At 40.2% G+C, this 19,942-nt stretch overlaps 1 protein-coding gene across 5 annotated transcripts in view; it reads left to right on the top strand.

Moving 5' to 3' along the window:
• The window catches only part of KLC1 (kinesin light chain 1), a 43,583-nt gene extending 25,958 nt beyond the window's left edge, over positions 1-17,625 (top strand). The window contains exons 12-16 of one of the 5 annotated variants that reach the window (XM_081860983.1): positions 1,192-1,300; positions 2,520-2,654; positions 7,877-8,007; positions 13,136-13,202; positions 16,399-17,625. In XM_081860983.1, coding sequence (XP_081717109.1) covers positions 1,192-1,300; positions 2,520-2,654; positions 7,877-8,007; positions 13,136-13,202; positions 16,399-16,464 — 508 coding nt within the window. In that variant the 3' untranslated portion in view covers positions 16,465-17,625. Of the gene's footprint in view, positions 1-1,191; positions 1,301-2,519; positions 2,682-6,264; positions 6,918-7,876; positions 8,008-10,969; positions 11,273-13,135; positions 13,203-16,398 lie in introns of those variants that run through there. The other 4 variants (XM_081860982.1, XM_081860985.1, XM_081860984.1 and 1 more) reach the window with 4 other exon arrangements.
• The last annotated feature ends 2,317 nt before the right edge of the window (positions 17,626-19,942 follow it).

The following is a 19,942-nucleotide window of genomic DNA, read 5'->3' as shown; positions in this document are numbered from 1 at the left end:
GCATAAAGTGACTGGAATATTGTGCAGTATTGGCTGGAAGGCTGGAGCTTCCTAACATGTCAGGAGAGATGCTCAGTGGCTGCTAAAAACCCTACTGGCCGTCCTTTTATAGAGGTGGTTGTTTGAAATCACTGGCTACAAGTTAAGCCCACCAATACTACATTTCCCAACTTCAGAATGGACTCAGGGTCTTGGATTTATTTTGGGTTAGAGCCTATGGCTGATTAGCATCCTATACCCTTTTAAATGTGTTGGTGGGGAGGGGGGATTATTGTTTTCATAGAATCATAGAATTGTAGAGTGGGAAGGGAACCCCAAAGGTAATCTATTCCAACTCCCTGCAATGCCGGAAACTCAGGATAAAGCATCCATGACAGATGGCCATTCAACCTCTCCTTAAAAACATCCAAGGAAAGAGAGTCCACAACCTCCCGAGGGTTTTGCTTCCCCCCTTTTGTTCTTGTTTTTATTCTATGTATTGTGTGAACTGCCCTGACATCTACAGATACAAATTTAATAAAATAATAAATAATATTTTTAAAGGTATGCATGGAGGGACTTTTTAAAGGTATGCATGGAGGTATGCATGGAGGGACTTTTCCTCCTTCAGGGGGTGGGAAGGGGCAGCAGAGGAATTGTCACTTGTCACAGTTTCAGTAATCTTAGTTCTTTCATTGCTGCAATATCCCTCTGTTTCTGCTAATTTATCGGTGTTATATAATAGCTTTTTAAATAGTAGCATATGTGAGGAGGGTGTTCTCTCTTGCATTCAAACAGCAAGAGGCAAAAACCAGAGAATCATGCATCAGACTTAAGTGTTATATAGCAGACATTTTTTTGTAAACCTTTGGGACTGGAAAATTGAGCAGGGCTGATAAGGAGGACACTAGGAATATGTGATCTGTGTCTTTGTCAAGGTTACTGCTTCAGAACTAGCCTACGTAGTTATATAATGGACAGCAATAGCTGCAACAATGCATGGTACCCTGGCAAAAGGTCTTTCTAGTAAATAACTTCTTACGCATTTGCAGACCTATTCAGAACTCTTTGTGAGCAGTAAGTGCCCATTATAAATTTATGACGAGCATTGGCTTTTAATGGAATATTCTGCTGTACTATTAGACAGAATTGTTTCAAGTTTGGGAGGCAATGGTCTCCTGCCGGAATCTAACTTTAACACATATTTTGTAGTCCAACAGTTACAACTACATTAAAGAATCTTGGAGCACTTTACAGACGCCAGGGCAAGTTTGAAGCTGCTGAAACATTAGAAGAGGCAGCAATGAGGTCCCGTAAACAGGCAAGTGCTTTGTTATCAAGCCTTTCACTTCTGATAGTGTTAAGCTACAATTATTAGTATTTTGTTACAAAGAATTTGAATTTAACTACAGTGAATCTGAACTGTCTAGAATTTCTTTTTGTACCTCCGCTTGGAGGCCTGCTTCAGTGCAAACCGTGATTTAACACTCATCCTGTGGCAATGCTATATCCTGGTTAAAACATACTGTAGATGAGGGTGGACTTATGCAGATGAGAAAGGAGGAAATGTCATGGTTAGGAGATTGTCTGCACTGCCTTTATTGTTTTTCAGAAGCAGATATTGGCAAAATAATCCAGAGGGGAAATCCCAACTTCCATGGGGGGGGGGGGACCACACTGAAGTTTAGTATGAACAATCAGAAATATGTAACTAGATAACACATTCCTTTACTCTGATTTTTAAAAAAATGTTCCCATTAATGATACTATGTTAAAAAAAATATTCTCACTTTTTAAGAAAATGTGTGGAGAGTAATAATAACTTTTATATAAAATATTTGATACGGCCACATTTGCAATATCGTATGCAGTTTTGGTTGGCTTCAAAAAGGATGCTACTAAGAACAAGGATAGAAATCCTGAAACTACTTTTAGTGGAGGATTTTTAAACTGGGAAAGTAAGTAAGGCCAGGATCCAAGCAGTTGTGCATGCCAGCAGAAAGCGCTTCCACTTGAGGAGAGGGGTTTACAATGTTTCCTTTCTAACTGCAGCCCTTTGTCCTGCTTCAAAGGGTCTCCTGACCTTCAGGAACATATTTGGACTGCGTATGTGCACCTGTGCATGTGTGCTGAAGTGGAAGGGTGGGAAACAAAAACACAAATGGTTTGCAGAGAATTCCATATGCAGCCCCTTGAACCCGGCCTAAGTTAATGGAATTGACAAACCTAGTTAGAATATAGTGGGTTGTTGGTGAAATTATCATCTTCAGACAAATTAGTCAAAGCATATTACTTTTACTAGAACATTAATTTTGTTGGTGTAGATAATATGCAAATAATATTTTCTCCTCAAACTTACCTGTTTATTTCTGTAATATGTGCTTCATGGTTATGCTTCATATACAGCTAATGGGTGCTTATTTATTCGGTAATGTTTTGTAGACTCCATAGTAACTTGATGATAATTGCTCTTCTCACTCATGGCACTGAACTACTTGGTGCAAAGTAAAATGTCTGTTTCCCCTTTACTTGGCTCACAGGGTCTTGATAATGTTCACAAACAGAGAGTTGCTGAAGTGCTCAATGACCCAGAAAGTATAGAGAGAAGGCGAAGCCGCGAGAGCCTCAATGTCGACGTGGTAAAGTATGAGAGTGGCCCTGATGGAGGAGAGGAAGTGAGTATGAGCGTAGAATGGAATGGGGTAAGTACAGTACACAGTGTAAGAAAAAAACCAAACCTAGATTGGCATAGCAGTTAAGTTATCATTCTGTTGTGTATTCAGGGTTGTTCTTGGCTCATAAGCACCTGTAGTTTTTAATGTAAGCAAAAGCAATAAGATCTTGCTTTTGAGGGTAAGTTCTGACCAATTAAGCTTAAATTAAGAAAAACTCACTAAAATTTGGATTTAGATAGAAGTGTTTGAATGCTGATTGAATGTCCTGGTTAATGTATAGGACCTAATCCTTACCAGTGGTTTGTTTTATTACTGGATGCAACAGGATGGCAATTTGTTTACTTTATTATCCCCCCCCCCCTTTTTTTAATATCCCCCTTTGTTTCAGAAGATTTCCTTTTTCTCTGGTTCACTAGAAAGCACTGCTGTGCAATTAAATGGAATTGGTATGGAGAATTAAACCAAAAACTACACACAACATAGGTTTCTGGATGCAAGTTTCTTGCTGTTTCATGGCACCATGATGGTGCAAACATAAAATCTACCCATCTGCTGATGACAAATTGCTGCTTTCCATTTACCTATGGAAGCCTGCCAGATCCTTGATTAAAGTGAGGCCTTTCCTATCTCACCATGTCTAGTTCCACTGCTTAACATGAAAGGTGTGCCACAGGTTACAATAACAAAACCTTTCTAAAACTTCCCATCATTGTTTAACATGTGTCTGTGAACCTGCTTGTTATTTGGTGTCGTTTACAAGTGAAACCAGTTCAGGATTTTGGTAGTACTGAGATGGTTACTACTTTTGATTTCGGTTATATTGGGCACTGGGCACATACATGAAGTGCTCTGAGGTGCAAATTGCCAGTGTCAGTCTTGTGGTGGTTTAGTTATGCAGTACACGTTTAGTCAGATTGCAGTAGTCATTGTTTTTCTAAGTTTGTTTTGTGGTGTGTAGGTTCTGTTTCATAGTGGAATACTTGTCAGCTATAACTCTGTCATTTGCCAGAGCTTTAGGATCCTAAAGGCTGCTGTAGCTGTCTATATTTTTTTTGCTCTTTTGATGCAGAAAAAGGTTTCTCTTTCCACTGTTTCTCAGATTGGCTTTGGTGTGTGTTGTCCTAAGACAGTCAATCAGCATATAATACAAATATTATCACCTTAATACTTCCTTAATTTGTCCCCTTGGCACTAGAACTGTGTACTGTACTCTTCCCTTTTTTCTTCTGTAGTTGGCATGCCTTCAAATTGTCAAGTGTGAGGGAAGCATTTTTTCCCATCCATTTTGTGTTTTAATTAAAAAGCATGCAGATGTGGGGTTGACAGGGGCATTCAAGAAAATAACTAAACAGTATTTCTAGGTCAGTGACATTCACATTTGATAAAACTCAGAAAGTGAACTTTTCCAGAGTGGAATGTTCCACCTTTAAAATAATGTGGCATTAATGGGTTTCTATTTCATTTAGGTTTGCATGTCCACTTTTTCACTCCGTTTTGGTTACTTTCATGTTCAAGTTCTAAACTGAAATTGGTTTTCTTCTACATTTCCCCCATTTCATGTTGGCATTCTTACTTTTTCTAATTTTGCAGGTGCTCAGTTCTGCTCATTTCTTCACCATGATAGTAATCTAACAATTATTATTAATATTTTATCTCATTTTGTATCCCATCCTTTCTTTCTCCGTAATGCTCATGACAGCCCAGTAGCTTCCAAACTGAGGCAAAGGGGAGCCCCACATAGAGCACATAGCAGTATTCTAGTGTTGAGGTTGCCAAAGCATAGAGTGCTGTGGCCATACTGTCCTTATTCGGGCATGACTAGTATACCAGTTATGGTAAAAAGCACTCCTAGGTACTGAGGCCACTTGGGCCTCTAGTTCCAATGAATGACCCAGGGAGTACTTTGAATCTATGTGCCTGTTCTTCAAGCCAGAATGTAACCACATCCAGAACTGGTAACTGGCCTACACCCCAGATGAAGCACTCACCCACAAGGACTCTGTCTTGCCAGGATTGTTTAAGTTATCTAAATGTCACCCAGTCTACTGCAGCATTTAAACGCTGGCCTTGGGATTGCAAGCCACACCTGACTTGGATGTGCTAATCAAACTTCGTTCCAAATCTCCAGCTTCCAACAGCTTCATATCAATGTTAAACAGCATGGGAGGGGCCAGGTTGGCAGCCTGTGGCATCCCCATAGCATAAGCGCCAGGGGGCTGATGGGCAGTTCCCCAGTGCTACTCTCTGAAACAAACTTTGCAGGTAGGAACAGAACCACTGAAGTACAGTGACCCCATTTGCCATAAGCCAAAGCTGATTCTGCCTACTTGGTGCTTTTCACTTACGACTATTACATGCAAGGGTAGCCATTGTAGTGCCCTCCTGATTTTGTGGATCCTCAGCCAACTCAGTTGGTGGTCAGAGATTATAGGGATTGGAGCCCACAACACCTGGAGGGCACAATATTGGATGCCCGTGATTTAATGATTAGCATTAGTGGTTTAATAGCCACTGAATGGAAACTTCCATGTATGGGTCGAAGTGCCTCAGCCGCATACAAAAGGCTCTTTGGGTCCTTGCCATAGATTCTCTTTTCTTCATTAGCATTCATTGTTTTACGATCTCGAATCATCTCAGTCCATTTACTGGCATGATTGTGTAAGGGTTTTAAAAACTGTTTACCTCCAGGAAAGCACTTTTCAGTAGATCTAAGGAACACCTGTGCAGAATAATAATAATAATAATAATAATAATAATAATTTATTTATACCCTGCCCATTTGGCTAGGTTTCTCCCGCCACTCTGGGCGGCTTCCAACAAAATATTAAAATACAATGGTCTGTTAAACATTAAAAGCTTTCCTAAACAGGGCTGTCTTCAGATGTCTTCTAAATGTTTGCGGACACATAGGCACTGGGCAGCCCCGTTAGATCTCACTGTTGTTTCATGTGAGCTCAGAATACGTTCAGTACTAAGGGGAGCTTGTCTGCAGTTTCTAATCTCATTAAAGAACCCCTACTAAATTCTAGGGAACTTCAGCATTCCCAGGAACGAGGTTGGGAAATCCTCACTCTAATGAAACACTAAAGCTTTGTAATATGGGTTGGTTGATAGTGCTTTTGGAGTGGGCACATCTCACTTATTTCATAGAAGTTAAAGCTTAAATTGATTCACCTTGTCCCAATTGATTTATTTTCATCACTTTTTATTTTGGCTTGTGTAGTTTTTAAAACTGGAATCTCGCATGCCATAATATACACCTTTGGTTTAAAGTAACGTATCTGCTTTCCTTTATTAAACACAGGAATAGGATTTTATATATATTTAAGGAAAGTATATTGATTCCTTTAAAAGTTCAAAGTCCTGCACAATATAGAACCTAGAATAAAAGACAACAGAAGGTTTGCGGTCCTCCATTGGCTTTCTTTTGCATTATGGATACTATGAATTTTTTAAGCTGTTGTCTCTGCTGATTTTGAGAATTTGTACGCAACATTAGCGGGTGACCTAGAAATACTGTTAAGACTAACAAGCTCAAAATGGAAAACTGTTGAACTTCTCCCCACAACAGTTTCATTCAGTTTTTTCTCTCTCCATTTCTGTCCGACAGGCCTAGATGCCTTTTCTGATTCTTACACTGTCTCCTGCATGGCGGGCGTGCAGCATCTTCAAGCTCTAACTTCTCTCCACTACTGACTGCTGTGTATTTAGCAATCCCTTAAGATCCTTGTCAGAGCTGCACTTCTTGTAAAAATGGCCACTTCTTCAGTGCTGGTGTCTCTCTTTCTTTGGGGCAAGGGTTCCTCTTTCTTTCCTGTACATGTTTAGCTTTGCCAGATATGTATCTAGTCTTACAAAATGTGGTGTTAATAACCATTTGCTGTGTAACAGATGAGAATTAACAAAACTAAGAATGAACTTGATAAGTAGCTGTTTCACTATGATGAAAGGTAGTTTAAATTATCACACAAGGTGTTATTAAAATGGCATGATGGTGACCTTTACAGAATATACAGGTGGGTCTTTTTATTTAAAAAAAGCAAGGCATGTGCTCACAGTGCTTTAAAGTGTATTTAGAGACCTATAACATGGGTTAACATCAATATGGAACTCTGGATGTCTTCACTTATGCTTATCCTAAAGTAGCAGTGCTGTTTAGTCTTCATGTGAAAGTTCAGCAGCTACGCTTTTCTCTACTAATCTTGGTGTTGGGTGACTTTGTGTATTTGTCTTTCTAACTTCTAATAAACTCACTCCAACTGATGCCTGTTTCTGTCTGCTGCGTAGTATTTTGAATTCTGCATAGCTACTGTAGGAAAGGAGGCTTTCTAGAAACTGCAAGGCACTGTTAACTTGCAGTTAAGTGCACATGGATTTCTTTGTCAAGCAATAAATATAATAGGTCTTTGGCCATACAAACTTGACTTCTGGAAAAATAAGAACTATTAAAAAAAACTGTCTCCAAATACTGTACTATAAAATAAACTAATGTAATGTGAAGCAAGCTCTAGATTCACGTTTTGTTTCTGGAACACGGTTAAGGACACAAACTAGAATAACTTCACTGTGGAACTTAATGCTTGCATATGCTTTTGTTCTTGTTTATATGCCTGTTTATTACATATTGCCCAAGTTAGAGTGAACGAATTCATTAAACATGTAATGCTACTGCTTGGTGGTGGTCTTTTACTGTATTCATGGTTAGCATGGAGTGGTGTGGTGGTCCTGCAAATAAAAACTTTATATATCCTGTAAGAAAGGGCACCTGCCCATAAGGTTTTAATATACATTTGTTAATTTTGTATTTTATCTGTGAGGGAGTTAGGAGTTTAATCTCTTGTTTCTTTAAGGAAGTGTACGCAATCCGTCAGGACCTTCTCCTGAGTAAGCTTCATTGAGATGTTGTGGAGCTGTGTAACTTCTCATCTCAATGAATCTGCTGACATGGGGGGGGGTAATATTGGACTGTGTCCGGAAGAATGCTTGATAAATACAAAGAATGCTTTTCATTAGATTTCTGGTGCTCATCTCAGAGCACCAGAGAAGGTAACAGCAAATTTAAAAAACACACCATTAAATTTTGTTTGAAATTAAGTGATACAATTTTGTTCTTACCATTTAATGGTAGCAAAGTAAGAATATTGGACTGTAGTTGTAGCAGCTGCTGAACTGTGACAGAAGGGCAAAGCTTTTGCAGTTTTAAATGTGCTCATTTTTTTCAGGATGGTACTGGATCTCTAAAACGCAGTGGCTCCTTTAGCAAACTTCGTGCTTCAATTAGACGCAGCAGTGAGAAGTTGGTTAGAAAGCTGAAGGGAGGAAGTTCACGAGAGAGTGAACCAAAGAACCCTGGGTAATTATTTATTTCTAGATGTGCTGGAACGCTTGGTGCTGTACCCATCATGCTGTATAATGGCTTTTTCTGCTGTATCTCGTGCGTGAATTGCAGCATAAAATCTGACGGCAGATCTCGCAGAAATGTAATACAAAGGATGTTTGTAGCACTTGTTATAAGTTAGTCCTAACAGCTGGAAAGATTGTTCTCTGTACTTAACAATGTGATTGTAAACAATGGCTCTGTAAAAGCAAAACTTCCAATGTTATGTAAACTCCAGAAAGAATTGCCCCAGAATTACCTATTCTGTCTTGCCACACAGGAAAAATATTGATGCACTTCGCTGAATTTCAGCAGTTTCCCCTTTAACAATATTAATTCTGAGAACAGGGTTAGGGCATATTTGGTTCAGAAGAACTTAACATACATTTATGAATGTGTGTGTATAAATGTGATTGCGATAGGTTATTGAAATGCTTCATGTTTACTTAACTGGATAAATATTTGCACTTTCATTCAACATTTTTTACATACTAATATCAGCCATTCTACTTTCTGCATAGAACACAAGTATAAATTATTGTTGAAATGAAAATTAAGTAAAATACATCAGCCACTCCTTGACATACACCAGAAATATGAATGGTACTAGTACTATACCAATGTCTTCCTCTTGAAACTTGCTTATACATGGATCATGTGACTGGATTTGTTGTGCAAAACAGTCAGCTATCCAAGTTTTGTTATCCATGATGTGTATGTGCAGAGATTAATTTCAGAAGAACTGCAGTAGCAGGTAAATAGCCACTGTTCTCTAAATGGGAACTAATCAGTATTAACAGGAACCTTTTTTTAGGCTTGAAGATATTTTTGATGCTTGTATTCACTGAAGTTGAATACTATCACTGCTGTACAAGTTGCAGTGTTAGTTTTATTGTAAGACGTCAGCCGGCCTTGTAAAATGACCACTTGATTAGTACAAACCAATGCTCATAATATAGTGTACAGTGGTGCCCCGCAAGACGAATGCCTCGCAAGACGAAAAACTCGCTAGACGAAAGGGTTTTCCGTCTTTTGAGGTGCTTCGCAAGACGAATTTCCCTATGGGCTTGCTTCGCAAGACGTAACATCGGGCGAGTTCTTGCGAGTTTTTCCCCTCCCCCCCCTTTTTCTATGCCGCTAAGCCGCTAATAGCCGCTAAACCGCTAATAGCGCTAAGCCGCTAATAGCCGTGCTTCGCAAGACGAAAAAAACGCAAGACGAAGAGACTCGCGGAACGAATTAATTTCGTCTTGTGAGGCACCACTGTACAAGATTTAGTGTTACACAGAACTCTGCAGGTTGGCGGTTCGGGAGGAGATCCTCTAAAAAGGGAAAAAATAGTTGTTTTGAGTTGAATTATATTATTACGCATTTGTCTACAGATCATTATGGAAGTTCATAGCATCATAGAGTGGGAAGGGTCCTGGAAAGTAATATAGTTCAATCCCATGCTAGTGTAGTTCAGCATCCCTCATAGGTGGCTTAAAAACCTCTAAAGAAGGGGAGTCCACTTCTTTCCAAGACAATCTTTCCCACTATTGAACTGCTTATTTGTAAGAAAGTGCTTCCCTCCTAACGGAGGAGAGGGGTTTATTGTTTTGTTTTTGTTCTTGTTTTTATTAATTATTTTGTGTTTATATTGTGAGCCGCCCTGAGATCTCTATGGGTGAAGGACAGTATACAAATTCAATAACTAAATAATATTTAGCCCAAATCCACTTGTAATTTAAAGCTCTTTGATTCGGTCCTATCCTCTGGAGCAACAGAAAATAAATCTGGCTCATAGAATTGCAGAGCTGAAAGGGATCCCAAGGACCATCTAGTCCTACCCCCTGCAGTTCAGGAATGCAGTTTCATCCATCTGAAAGTTCTTCAAGTATTTGGACATAATTCAACAGTTTAGAAGCTTCGTCTAGAATTCCATACCACCCAAAGGGATAGTTCTTTTTTTCAAAACTTCTTAGTTTTTATTTTAAGTATCTTCAATTAAAGATAGGGAAAAACATGAACGGCTAGATTGTGTATTATCCAGTGTGTAACCTTAGTCTTGCATTCTTCATATTGTGAATATTGATTTGTCCTAATGAAAGCGGTTTTCTACCAGTCTCTACAAATATATAGAACTCTGAACAGTTACATATTCGTGTTGCTCTGAAGAATTTTAGCTAAACATTTTAGATCCCCCACCCCATGTGTGCAGTCAGAAGCTTTCCTACTTTTCCAGATGTCCTCAGGTATAGACTAGGTTACAAAGAGCCATTTTAGCCATTGCAAAATGATTTCAACACTCCCAGCAAGGAGTTTTGACTTTGATTCCCCCCAGCCATATCACATAAATTGGTTTTGAAACACCTGGCTTTTTAAGAGCCTTCATGCTTTTTAGGGTGCTATTGATGAGCAACCAAGGTCCATAGGTGCAGAGAACTCACTGTGTGGTTCTTTGGATCTAAGCTATATATTTGCGGGGGGGGGGGTGTCAGGCTGAATTGAGGAAGGAGCCAGAAGATAAGCAGTCTCTCTCAGCACCTTCATGTCTGTAATCAACTATTACTCAATTAACTTTTAACTACTATCCCCACAAAGTGGTGGTACAGTGGTGCCCCGCAAGATGAATGCCTCGCAAGACGAAAAACTCGCTAGACGAAAGGGTTTTCCGTTTTTCGAGGTGCTTCACAAGACGAATTTCCCTATGGGCTTGCTTCGCAAGACGAAAACGTCTTGCGGATTTGCTTCCTTTTTCGTAAAACCGTTAATACCCGGGCAATCCGTGCTCCGCAAGACGAAAAAATCGCAAGACGAAGCGACTCGCGGAACTAATTAATTTCGTCTTGTGAGGCATCACTGTATAATTTTCTGATTAACTACTAATCCCTAAAACTGAAAGCTGGAACATGCTTCATGGTTAACATTTGGTTTACTGTTCTTCTGAACATTTAAGGAAACCCAGACTCTCCGTGAGCGTAGTGATATAATCAAGCAAGACTCCTACCTCAGTGACGCCTTCTCGAAGGAGATTTCAGATGTGCTGCAATAATACTAGTGCTATTAACCAGTTGTAGATTCGAATGCAAAGGGAAATGCTGAAAATCATAAATAAACCAGTTCTCTTCAGTCTTGCCTCAAACTTGAAAAAATGTACAAGTGCACTTGCCAAATTTTTAATGGTCACATATAGCTAGTTAACTTTTTGTTCTAAAATTACTAAATTTATATAGGGACAATTCATGGACATGATGAAACACTGTATTTTTGTTTGTTCATTATTTAACATTTCAGCATTGCATCTGTGGATTTTTACTTTTTATTTATTTTTTTATTTGCTTAGAATTTGAGTTTTGTGTTCATGCTCTATGTGGTGCGTTATGTATATTTAGTTAACGTTTTTTCGCTTTACTGTATTATTTTTTATATAAATAAATAACACAGGTGTCAACGCTGCATGGCTTGCTGCTTCTTTGTGTTGCTAACACTTGTGTTGCCTTTAAAAACGTGTGCATTGTAGTTTTTGGAGGCTTTTTAAAAAATTATTGCTTAAATAAAATCATAGTGGCACTGACAACTGTGTAGGTGCAGCCGTAAAGATTATGCCCAACTATACAAGCATGTATAACTTCATTCATAATCTTTATTTTGATTGCCAGGTCACAGATTTATTATAGTCAAATGTCTGCATAATTTTTAAGGATGAGAAATCCCACTGACTTCAGTGTTGTGTACACTCTTGTTGGGACTTTTAGACGAACCCTGAGCCATTTTCACTTTGAACAACCAGCTCCTTTTCCTCCCTGGCTAGCAAGAGTCTCAGTTTTAAGAACAAAACAATCTATTATGTGGCACAGAGGGCTGCTCTTTGAGAACAGTGCTTTTACACCCTGCAGTTTGATGCAGATGGGTAGAACGCTTGTCAGGCCTGGCTGTTGCCTTCCGATTAACCTGTATCAGCATGTCCCCTTCTCCTAATTTGTCTGTGAGATTAAATAATTTGGATCGCCATATTCTTGCAAAAGTGCGAGGGGGTTTCAATGTAGGTTTCTCAGCAAGGTTCCCTGTCCTGCAGTTTACAAAGTGGCTAGTGAGAGCAGTCCTGTTTCCTAGAGCTGTCAATTGGGACAGGTAGTTTCTTCTACACATAGGAAATAGTATACAACTTTTACTCATAATAGACTCATTGACATCACCGAAACCAATTTAAATGTGTCCATTAATTTCAGTGAGTCTACTCTGTGTAAAAGTTAGTTGCACATTAAGGGTCTGCCTGCAAAGAATTCATTTTGGGATTAGCGTGACTGTTTTGATGCAGCATTGAGAAAAAGATTTGGAAGCTAATGTTATGGAGAAATATTAATTGCTCATGCATTGCTCTGCAATATAGGTGGTGGCTACTCATCTTACGATGAACGCTACCTAGATTTTTTGAGGCACTTTAAATTGCAATATGGTTAAATGTTGGATAACTTCTTTTAAAAAATCCTTGAACCACAGTGGGTATAACTTTACGTACTTTTGTAACACATATATTGCAGCTATAAATTTGTTAGTTGTTGATGTGGCAGTGTATTAACAATACCCTCTGAAACTGAGAGCTTCATTTGACGATTGTTAGAATAGCAGAGCTTTCACTGCCTTGCACAAGTTTCACCCCACAATCCAGGCAAGACAGAGATTGTATTATCTATCCCATTCTCCATTAAAGTTATAAATCATACCAAAACTTTGAATATCCAAGCCTTAATTATGTAGAAGCCCACCAAGGGCTCTGGTTAAATGCTCCTTTTTGATGGGTTTGCTAATGCTACTTATACAACTTTATCTTGGGTAGCTTATTGATTTCTATTTTTTCTAAGAGACTGGTCACCTCTCAGATTAAGATCCAATTTAGTAACTGACATTCTGCAGATGGAATGACATCTAGTGTTTCCTGAATATTTTTGGTGACTTAGTTTTGATGTATTTTACATTAAGGAAGATGCATGTGCGCCAAATGTTGTCTTTTAGAAGATACTAGGAGTTACGTTGCAGTAAAATTCTTGTTGTATACATGTGTGTTCAAAGCGCTCCATTTCAGCCCTTCTGATTGGTTTATCCTTGCATGTTCACTGTCCAGCATGAAGCGTGCCAGCTCACTGAATGTTCTTAACATGGGTGGCAAGGCAACTGAAGATCACTTTCAAGTAAGAAGCCCTATCATATTCTTAATGCAAGTAGATGGTACTGGCAGGGCTTAGCTTGAAGAATTGGATCGGTCACTAAAATGGCAGCAGTTTTGGATTATTCCTAGTTCTGATTTCAAACATTCAGTCGGCTGTTTAGAGACTGGACCATATGACACAATGTTTGGCAGTACACTGTGATGAACTGCTTTGCACATTTTTTGCTATGTGAGCCAAAATCCTTAAAAAGAAAAAGTGGCAACTCTGTAAACAGCTGCTTGCATGTGTGAATGGGTCTTGTCATATGCTGATATTGTAAGCAATTCAAAAATATTCCTATAAGCATCCTGTAGAGTCCCATAGCAGCTAGTGGAAACACCAGATACTTGGGCCTTACGGAAAACAGTGGGCTAGATAGTAAAACTGTTCCCAAACAAACTCTATGCCTCAGGTCAAAACAAAATAAAAAAATTCCTTCCAGTAGCACCTTAAAGACCAACTGAGTTAGTTCTAGGTATGAGCTTTCGTGTGCATGCACACTTCTTCAGATACACTGAAACAGAAGTATCTGAAGAAGTGTATCTGAAGAAGTGTGCATGCACACGAAAGCTCATACCTAGAACTAACTCAGTTGGTCTTTAAGGTGCTACTGGAAGGAATTTTTTTATTTTGTTTTGACCATGGCAGACCAACACGGCTACCTATCTGTAACTGGATCTATGCCTCAGGATACACTTGGGAATTGCATGGGTGAATGCTTCTTATTTATTAGATCTGCTTCACATGAAAATCCCATGGGAAAATATGAAAAAGTCATATTTCCCTCCTGGGAAAATATGAAAAAGCCCCATTGGGGTGAACAAGCTTACATTTTTTCAGGCCTAAAACTACTCTTATCTGCTCCACCTGGAGCTGCTCTTAATAAGGGATCAGAGACTTGATACTGGCATAGAAGTTAGCTACCTGCCCTTGCACAAGTGGGAGTAGGCAGGACACACCACACCTGTCTTGTAGTATATTAAAAGTGCTAACAGAGGCTGATTGAGCTCTTGAAAGCTTGAGCCCCACCTGGCTGAGAGGCCACTGTGGCTCACTTCATGCTGTGAGCTATCAAGAGAGTCAAGAAAGTCCATTTCAGGATAACATCCCTGTCCCTAGCTTTGAAAACCAAGAACAGATGGGAAAACTGTTCTTGGCTGCTTAGGAATGCAATCTCCCTTTCTCAATTTTGTGAAAAGATGAGCACCTTTTGGGACATGTTACAGTAATTGCATGCTGTATTCTTCCACATTGTATAGTGTTGAAAAGTTGGCCTGCGAACAGCATACAGGACATTATTGCAGCTTAATAAATGTCAAATAGCAATGGTTGCTGTGAGCTTTCCAGATAATGAGCATAGACAGAGACTTGCACAGTTGAACTAAAATGAGTTCGAAGTGACAGTGGCCGGAATTCAGTTTGGGTACTAGGGTTTTTCAGTTTTCATCTTCTCTACTGGAGGCCCTTGCCTTCACCTGAAAAAGCTGGGCTTCCAGAGCAATTAGATCCAGCACATGGTTTTATAGATGGCAAGGAATACCAACTGCTTCCTTGAATGAAAGCAGAAGAAACTGTGCTGACACAGGCCTCTTTAGAAACTAGGCAGCAATTTTTTTAAATAAGGGTTACTTTTAAAAGTTCACCTACTGAGTGCTTGCTGATGAAAATAAAATACTGGGGTGACATTAGGGCAAGCCAAGGCTGCAAAACAGTAGCCCTTGCATATCATTTGCCTGAAATACACTTCTCATGTGCCAAGGTATAGCCTGTATTTCATATAACACCTTCACCGAAATTACTAGTCTTCTGTATTGTGCCTCTTAACTAACACATAACTGCAACTAACTTGTGTGAAGAAGTAGCGACTGCTTCAGTACTAACCTGATGCACTTGTCGAAAAGTTTACACAAAGGAAAGGGAGCAAGTCTGTAAAGTAGCATTTCCAGTTGTTCAAAATGTTACTGTGTTAAGTTCCCAAAATAAATCCATGAAACACAATCCAAATACTTTGAGGAAAAGAAATTCCGCTGTTCTCTGGGTTATCTTACCGTATGAAAAAATAAATGGCAATTGAGAGGTTTTTATTCTGAATTCTTTAATCAGCACCAGATCTTTAATACAACACCAGAGAGAAGTGTAATAGGGAGGATTCCTGCCGTGAGAAATTAACCGCTGAGGCAACCTGATCTCATGGCATGGATGAGATCTGTGCTACTCTTAACATGTTCCAATAAACATGCATTCTTCTTACACAGAGTTTTTTTGTGCAGAAAACTATTTTTAAAAAATGGCTGTCAGTCAATATTTCACCTTCTGGGTCAAGTACATGACACAGCACACACACACAGAAAATTGCAATAAATTGTATTGGATAAGGTGAAGCATCAGCTGCTACTGCTTTCAGAGTACAGCATTTTGTATTCTCTTAAGTTAGCCAAGGTTGCTCTGAATTTCACCACTTACAAGGCATCTGTTTCCCATGCTAGGAAATGGCTTATTCATAATGGCTGTGACACGAAAGACCATATATAGTGGGGGCTCTATTACGGCCCCCTCCTCATGCTCCTGGAAGAAACAGTTCTGAAGGTTGGAGAGGACTTGTCACTCATGCATACACACTGCCTTTGGCAGTCTGGCCATGAGATTGGAAGCATTTATTTTCAACCAACTGTGTTAGAATTAGTAGAACGAACTGTGTTCTACTGTTTGTCCCAACAAGCCGAACTTTTAATTTCTGATCCTGGCTTGTTCAGATAAACCGTGGTTGAAAATGGACATTGATGCACGGGAGGGCAGTGGGCTTGTGTCTCTGAATGCTAAACCATGGCTTAGCATTTTGTCCAAACCAGAGCTTTGTGGGGAGAGCTAACTGTTCATGTTCAGAGCTCTTTCTATTCCTGCTTGGATTAGAAATACAATTCAGGCACTGATAAAGATGGTAAGAATTATTCCCATTCCAAACTGGAGCAAAGTTTCTTATTCATATATTAAACCACTTTGAAACTTGGTTTTTAAAAAAATTCAAACTAATGGTAAATGAAAAATACTTTCTGCTTTGGTCTTATTCTTGATTCTTATTATTCATTGTTCTTTTGTTTTTCTCCAGCATTTGTATTTTAAATGGTTGGGATTGTTTTAAACTGTGCATAAACTCTTTCCATTCTTTTTCCCCATGCAGGGACGAACTAATTGTCTGACAGACTCAAGAGCTCTGAGTGCCAGTCACACTGATTTGGCCCACTGAGGTTCTGGGACAGATGCTAGCTAAACAAAATTCCCTTGTGAATTATAAAGCACTGAGGTTCAAAGTTTTTGGGTTCCCTGTTACGGTCTTTCTAGAACCATCTAGGTTAGAGATGTCGTTGAGAGGACTGTTGTTCCTAGGCCTTAAAATGTGACATTAAAAAAGGCCTCTAGAGACTTGCTTCTTTGTCAAATATAGAGATGGTTGCTAGATACCCTGTGCTGACCCCTTGGAACCAAGTGGGATTAGCACTGCCCACTAGCTCAAACCAGGAATTTAGTTGCCTCCTGGAAACTTTTCATGGGTTCCCAGAAGTTGGTTCAGTTTTCAAGTTCCTTCCTCTGGTAATTCTCTCTGGGGTGTATTCTTTAAGGCCCAAATTTGTTCATTCTCTCCTATTTCCTCTCACCTTTTTTCTTTCTTTCTCAGTTTCTCTTCTTTGGTGATCAGATCACCTTTCCTTGATTCAGTTTTTTAAATGCTCCTTTTTCTTTCTGCACCCCTTCCACCCTGTTTTACAAAGACTTCTCGTAATTCTGGTCGGTTCCAGCCACAACCAGAGTATTGGTGGCTGTCGTGTTATGTTTACTTTCCTTGTGATCTAATTGCTACTTGGTGTGTGTGCTTGTGAACATTAAACCAATTAAGTTAATGAATTTTAATGATACAATTACATTGCAATTGATTGAAGCAGTAGCACTGTAGATACACTCTCCACTTCCTGCTTTAAGGCTTGTTTTTTGTGCCTTTCACTTCAATGCTTATTGCGTACTTGGTTTCTAGAACCTCTCTCAGGCTTACGGTATATTTTCAAGGCCTGTTTCTCCTAATCCTGCACCCCCCCACTGTGGAGTTTTCCCCTGTGATTTTGCTTGGGAGCTCAGCCACAATGACATTTCGTTGGCCTCCATGATTTTCTGTCTCTCTGACTTTCTTGGTGTGCACTCTGATGGTTTCCTAAGGATTCTTGGACGAAATGCACAGAATTAATTAGAAGATTGGACCAATGGAAGTTTTTAACTGATTGTTTAATTAAACTATTCTGCAAAGTTAATAGCATAAGAACTGGTCTACTGTACAGTTCATGCCGAATTGGAAAGTTACTCAGTCTTTTAGACAGCTCTTCTACCTTTCCTTTGGACGCTACTCGGCAAGAGTGGCCTGAGTGATGCTGAGAGAAGGGATATCTGAGAGAAGTGTGTATCTGAAGAAGTGTGCATGCACACGAAAGCTCATACCAAGAACTGACTTAGTTGGTCTTTAAGGTGCTACTGGAAGGAATTTGTTTTGTTTTGACTATGGCAGACCAACACGGCTACCTATCTGTAGCTGAGAGAAGGGTGATTCGGATAGTGAGGAAGAGGCTTCTCCCACAGTGATGGAGTGGTCTTGTGCCAAATATAAACTCACTCTCTGTGAGCATCAGGGGATCACCCTACCGACTGCTGCCCACCCCCTCACTCCACAGAGAGAGCACGACACTCTTTGGGTGTATGCAGAGCCTTAAGAGCTGTTGCCAAAACTCAGCTATTTAGACCGACTTCTTACTCGCTTTCTTCCTCCCCTTGAAGCTGAGCTAGGAAGTCTTCTCCCCTTGCCTTCGCCAGGTGGATTAAGTCTTATGACAGCCAAAGGTTTAGGGTGCCAAAACACAACACAGTTCCAATTAAACAGCAGCCGCAGCAGCCTTTTCAGCAAGTGCTCCGCCGCTGGATATCTCCTGCATGGGCCAGTCCAAAAACATCTACACCACACTTCAAAATGGACCACAACCATGGTGGCTTTTGGACAGCAGCTACTTCAGCGTGTGCTCCCTCTTTCTTAGACATCCATTACCACCTTAGACACGATCACCTTTTGAACATCCCCATCGGGGTCCAGAAGGCCAGCATGGGAGATGGGTCCACTGCACTCACCAGAAAGGCAATGGCATCTTGGGCTCAGGGCCCATGCCCTACTGTGTGGCTGGCATGCCTGGGAAGTTCAGGAAGGTCATTGGTACACACCATCTTAATAATCGCACTGTCTTTACCCCTGACCTATCCTTGTTGTTGTTGTTTAGTCGTTTAGTCGTGTCCGACTCTTCGTAACCCCATGGACCAGAGCACGCCAGGCACTCCTGTCTTCCACTGCCTCCCGCAGTTTGGTCAGACTCATGTTTGTAGCTTCGAGAACACTGTCCAACCATCTCATCCTCTGTCGTCCCCTTCTCCTTGTGCCCTCCATCTTTCCCAACATCAGGGTCTTTTCCAGGGAGTCTTCTCTTCTCATGAGGTGGCCAAAGTACTGGAGTCTCAGCTTCAGGATCTGTCCTTCCAGTGAGCACTCAGGGCTGATTTCCTTCAGAATGGAGAGGTTGGATCTTCTTGCAGTCCATGGGACTCTCAAGAGTCTCCTCCAGCACCATAATTCAAAAGCATCAATTCTTTGGCGATCAGCCTTCTTTATGGTCCAGCTCTCACTTCCATACATCACTACCGGGAAAACCAGGGCTTTAACTATACGGACCTTTGTTGGCAAGGCGATGTCTCTGCTTTTTAAGACCTATCCTTAGTTACGGCTTTTATCTTAGCTTGGCAAAACTGCAAACTGAAGCCGCTTCTGGGAGCACCAATCACAAAAGTTCCTAGGAGGCGACTAAATTCCTGTCTCAAGCTAGTGGCCAATGCTAATCCCACCTGGGTGGCACAGTTATACACCCGTCAGGTGAGTCCAGTCATCACAAAGCTATGTTACAGATCTTCCTGTTGCAGCCTTCAAAAGCAAGGGGGAAATGTACCCCAATGAAAATGTACTGAAATCTAAAGGAGTGCAAATGTATCCTTGGGATGTGCTGTTTTAAAAGCTGTTAAGGGGATAGTGTGTTGGACTATTTATAATGTTGATGGAATGACTGAGAGCTGAATTAAGTTTATCACTGTATAAAACCAGGATTGTGTACAGTTAGCCTTGCACCATCAGCTATCAGAATGTGCAGAGTGTTCGTCTGACTAGTGATTGGGCTTCAAGGTTCTTTAATAAGTAGAAGAAAATGCTAGTGGAATAGAGACGCTCTAAGACAGAACTTCAACATGGTGGTTGCGGCCTTCTTGGGCCTAAAAATCAGTGGAAAGAGGTGCAATTATTTTTAAACTGAGAGGGAAGAACACAAGGAATAGGCTGGTTGGGAAGCCAACCACCTTTTGAGTCTTTCCAGTCACTCAGAGCACTCCTGTTTTCTCCAAGATGGAAATACTGTTACTGTTGTCTCTTGAGTTTCAAACTTCTGCCACTGCTCAGAATGGGAACAGGAGGAAACTGAAGCATATTGGACTGTTACACTGTGAAGCAGCTGCTGTGGATAGGGGCCTTGTTGGAAATTTGCTACTAATAATGTCAAAGTTGTACTGGATAGCTGCTACTGGCAGGCTGTTTGTTTATTAATAATCTAATGGCCTGATATACTTTGTGGGTGATGCACTGTCTATGCTCAGGGGAC

This window comes from Podarcis erhardii (assembly GCF_964252035.2).
Source record: "Podarcis erhardii genome assembly, chromosome: 1".
NCBI lineage: Eukaryota > Metazoa > Chordata > Lepidosauria > Squamata > Lacertidae > Podarcis > Podarcis erhardii.
The sequence above is the reverse complement of the archived record's forward strand: the minus strand, read 5'-3'. Positions and strand labels throughout refer to the sequence as shown.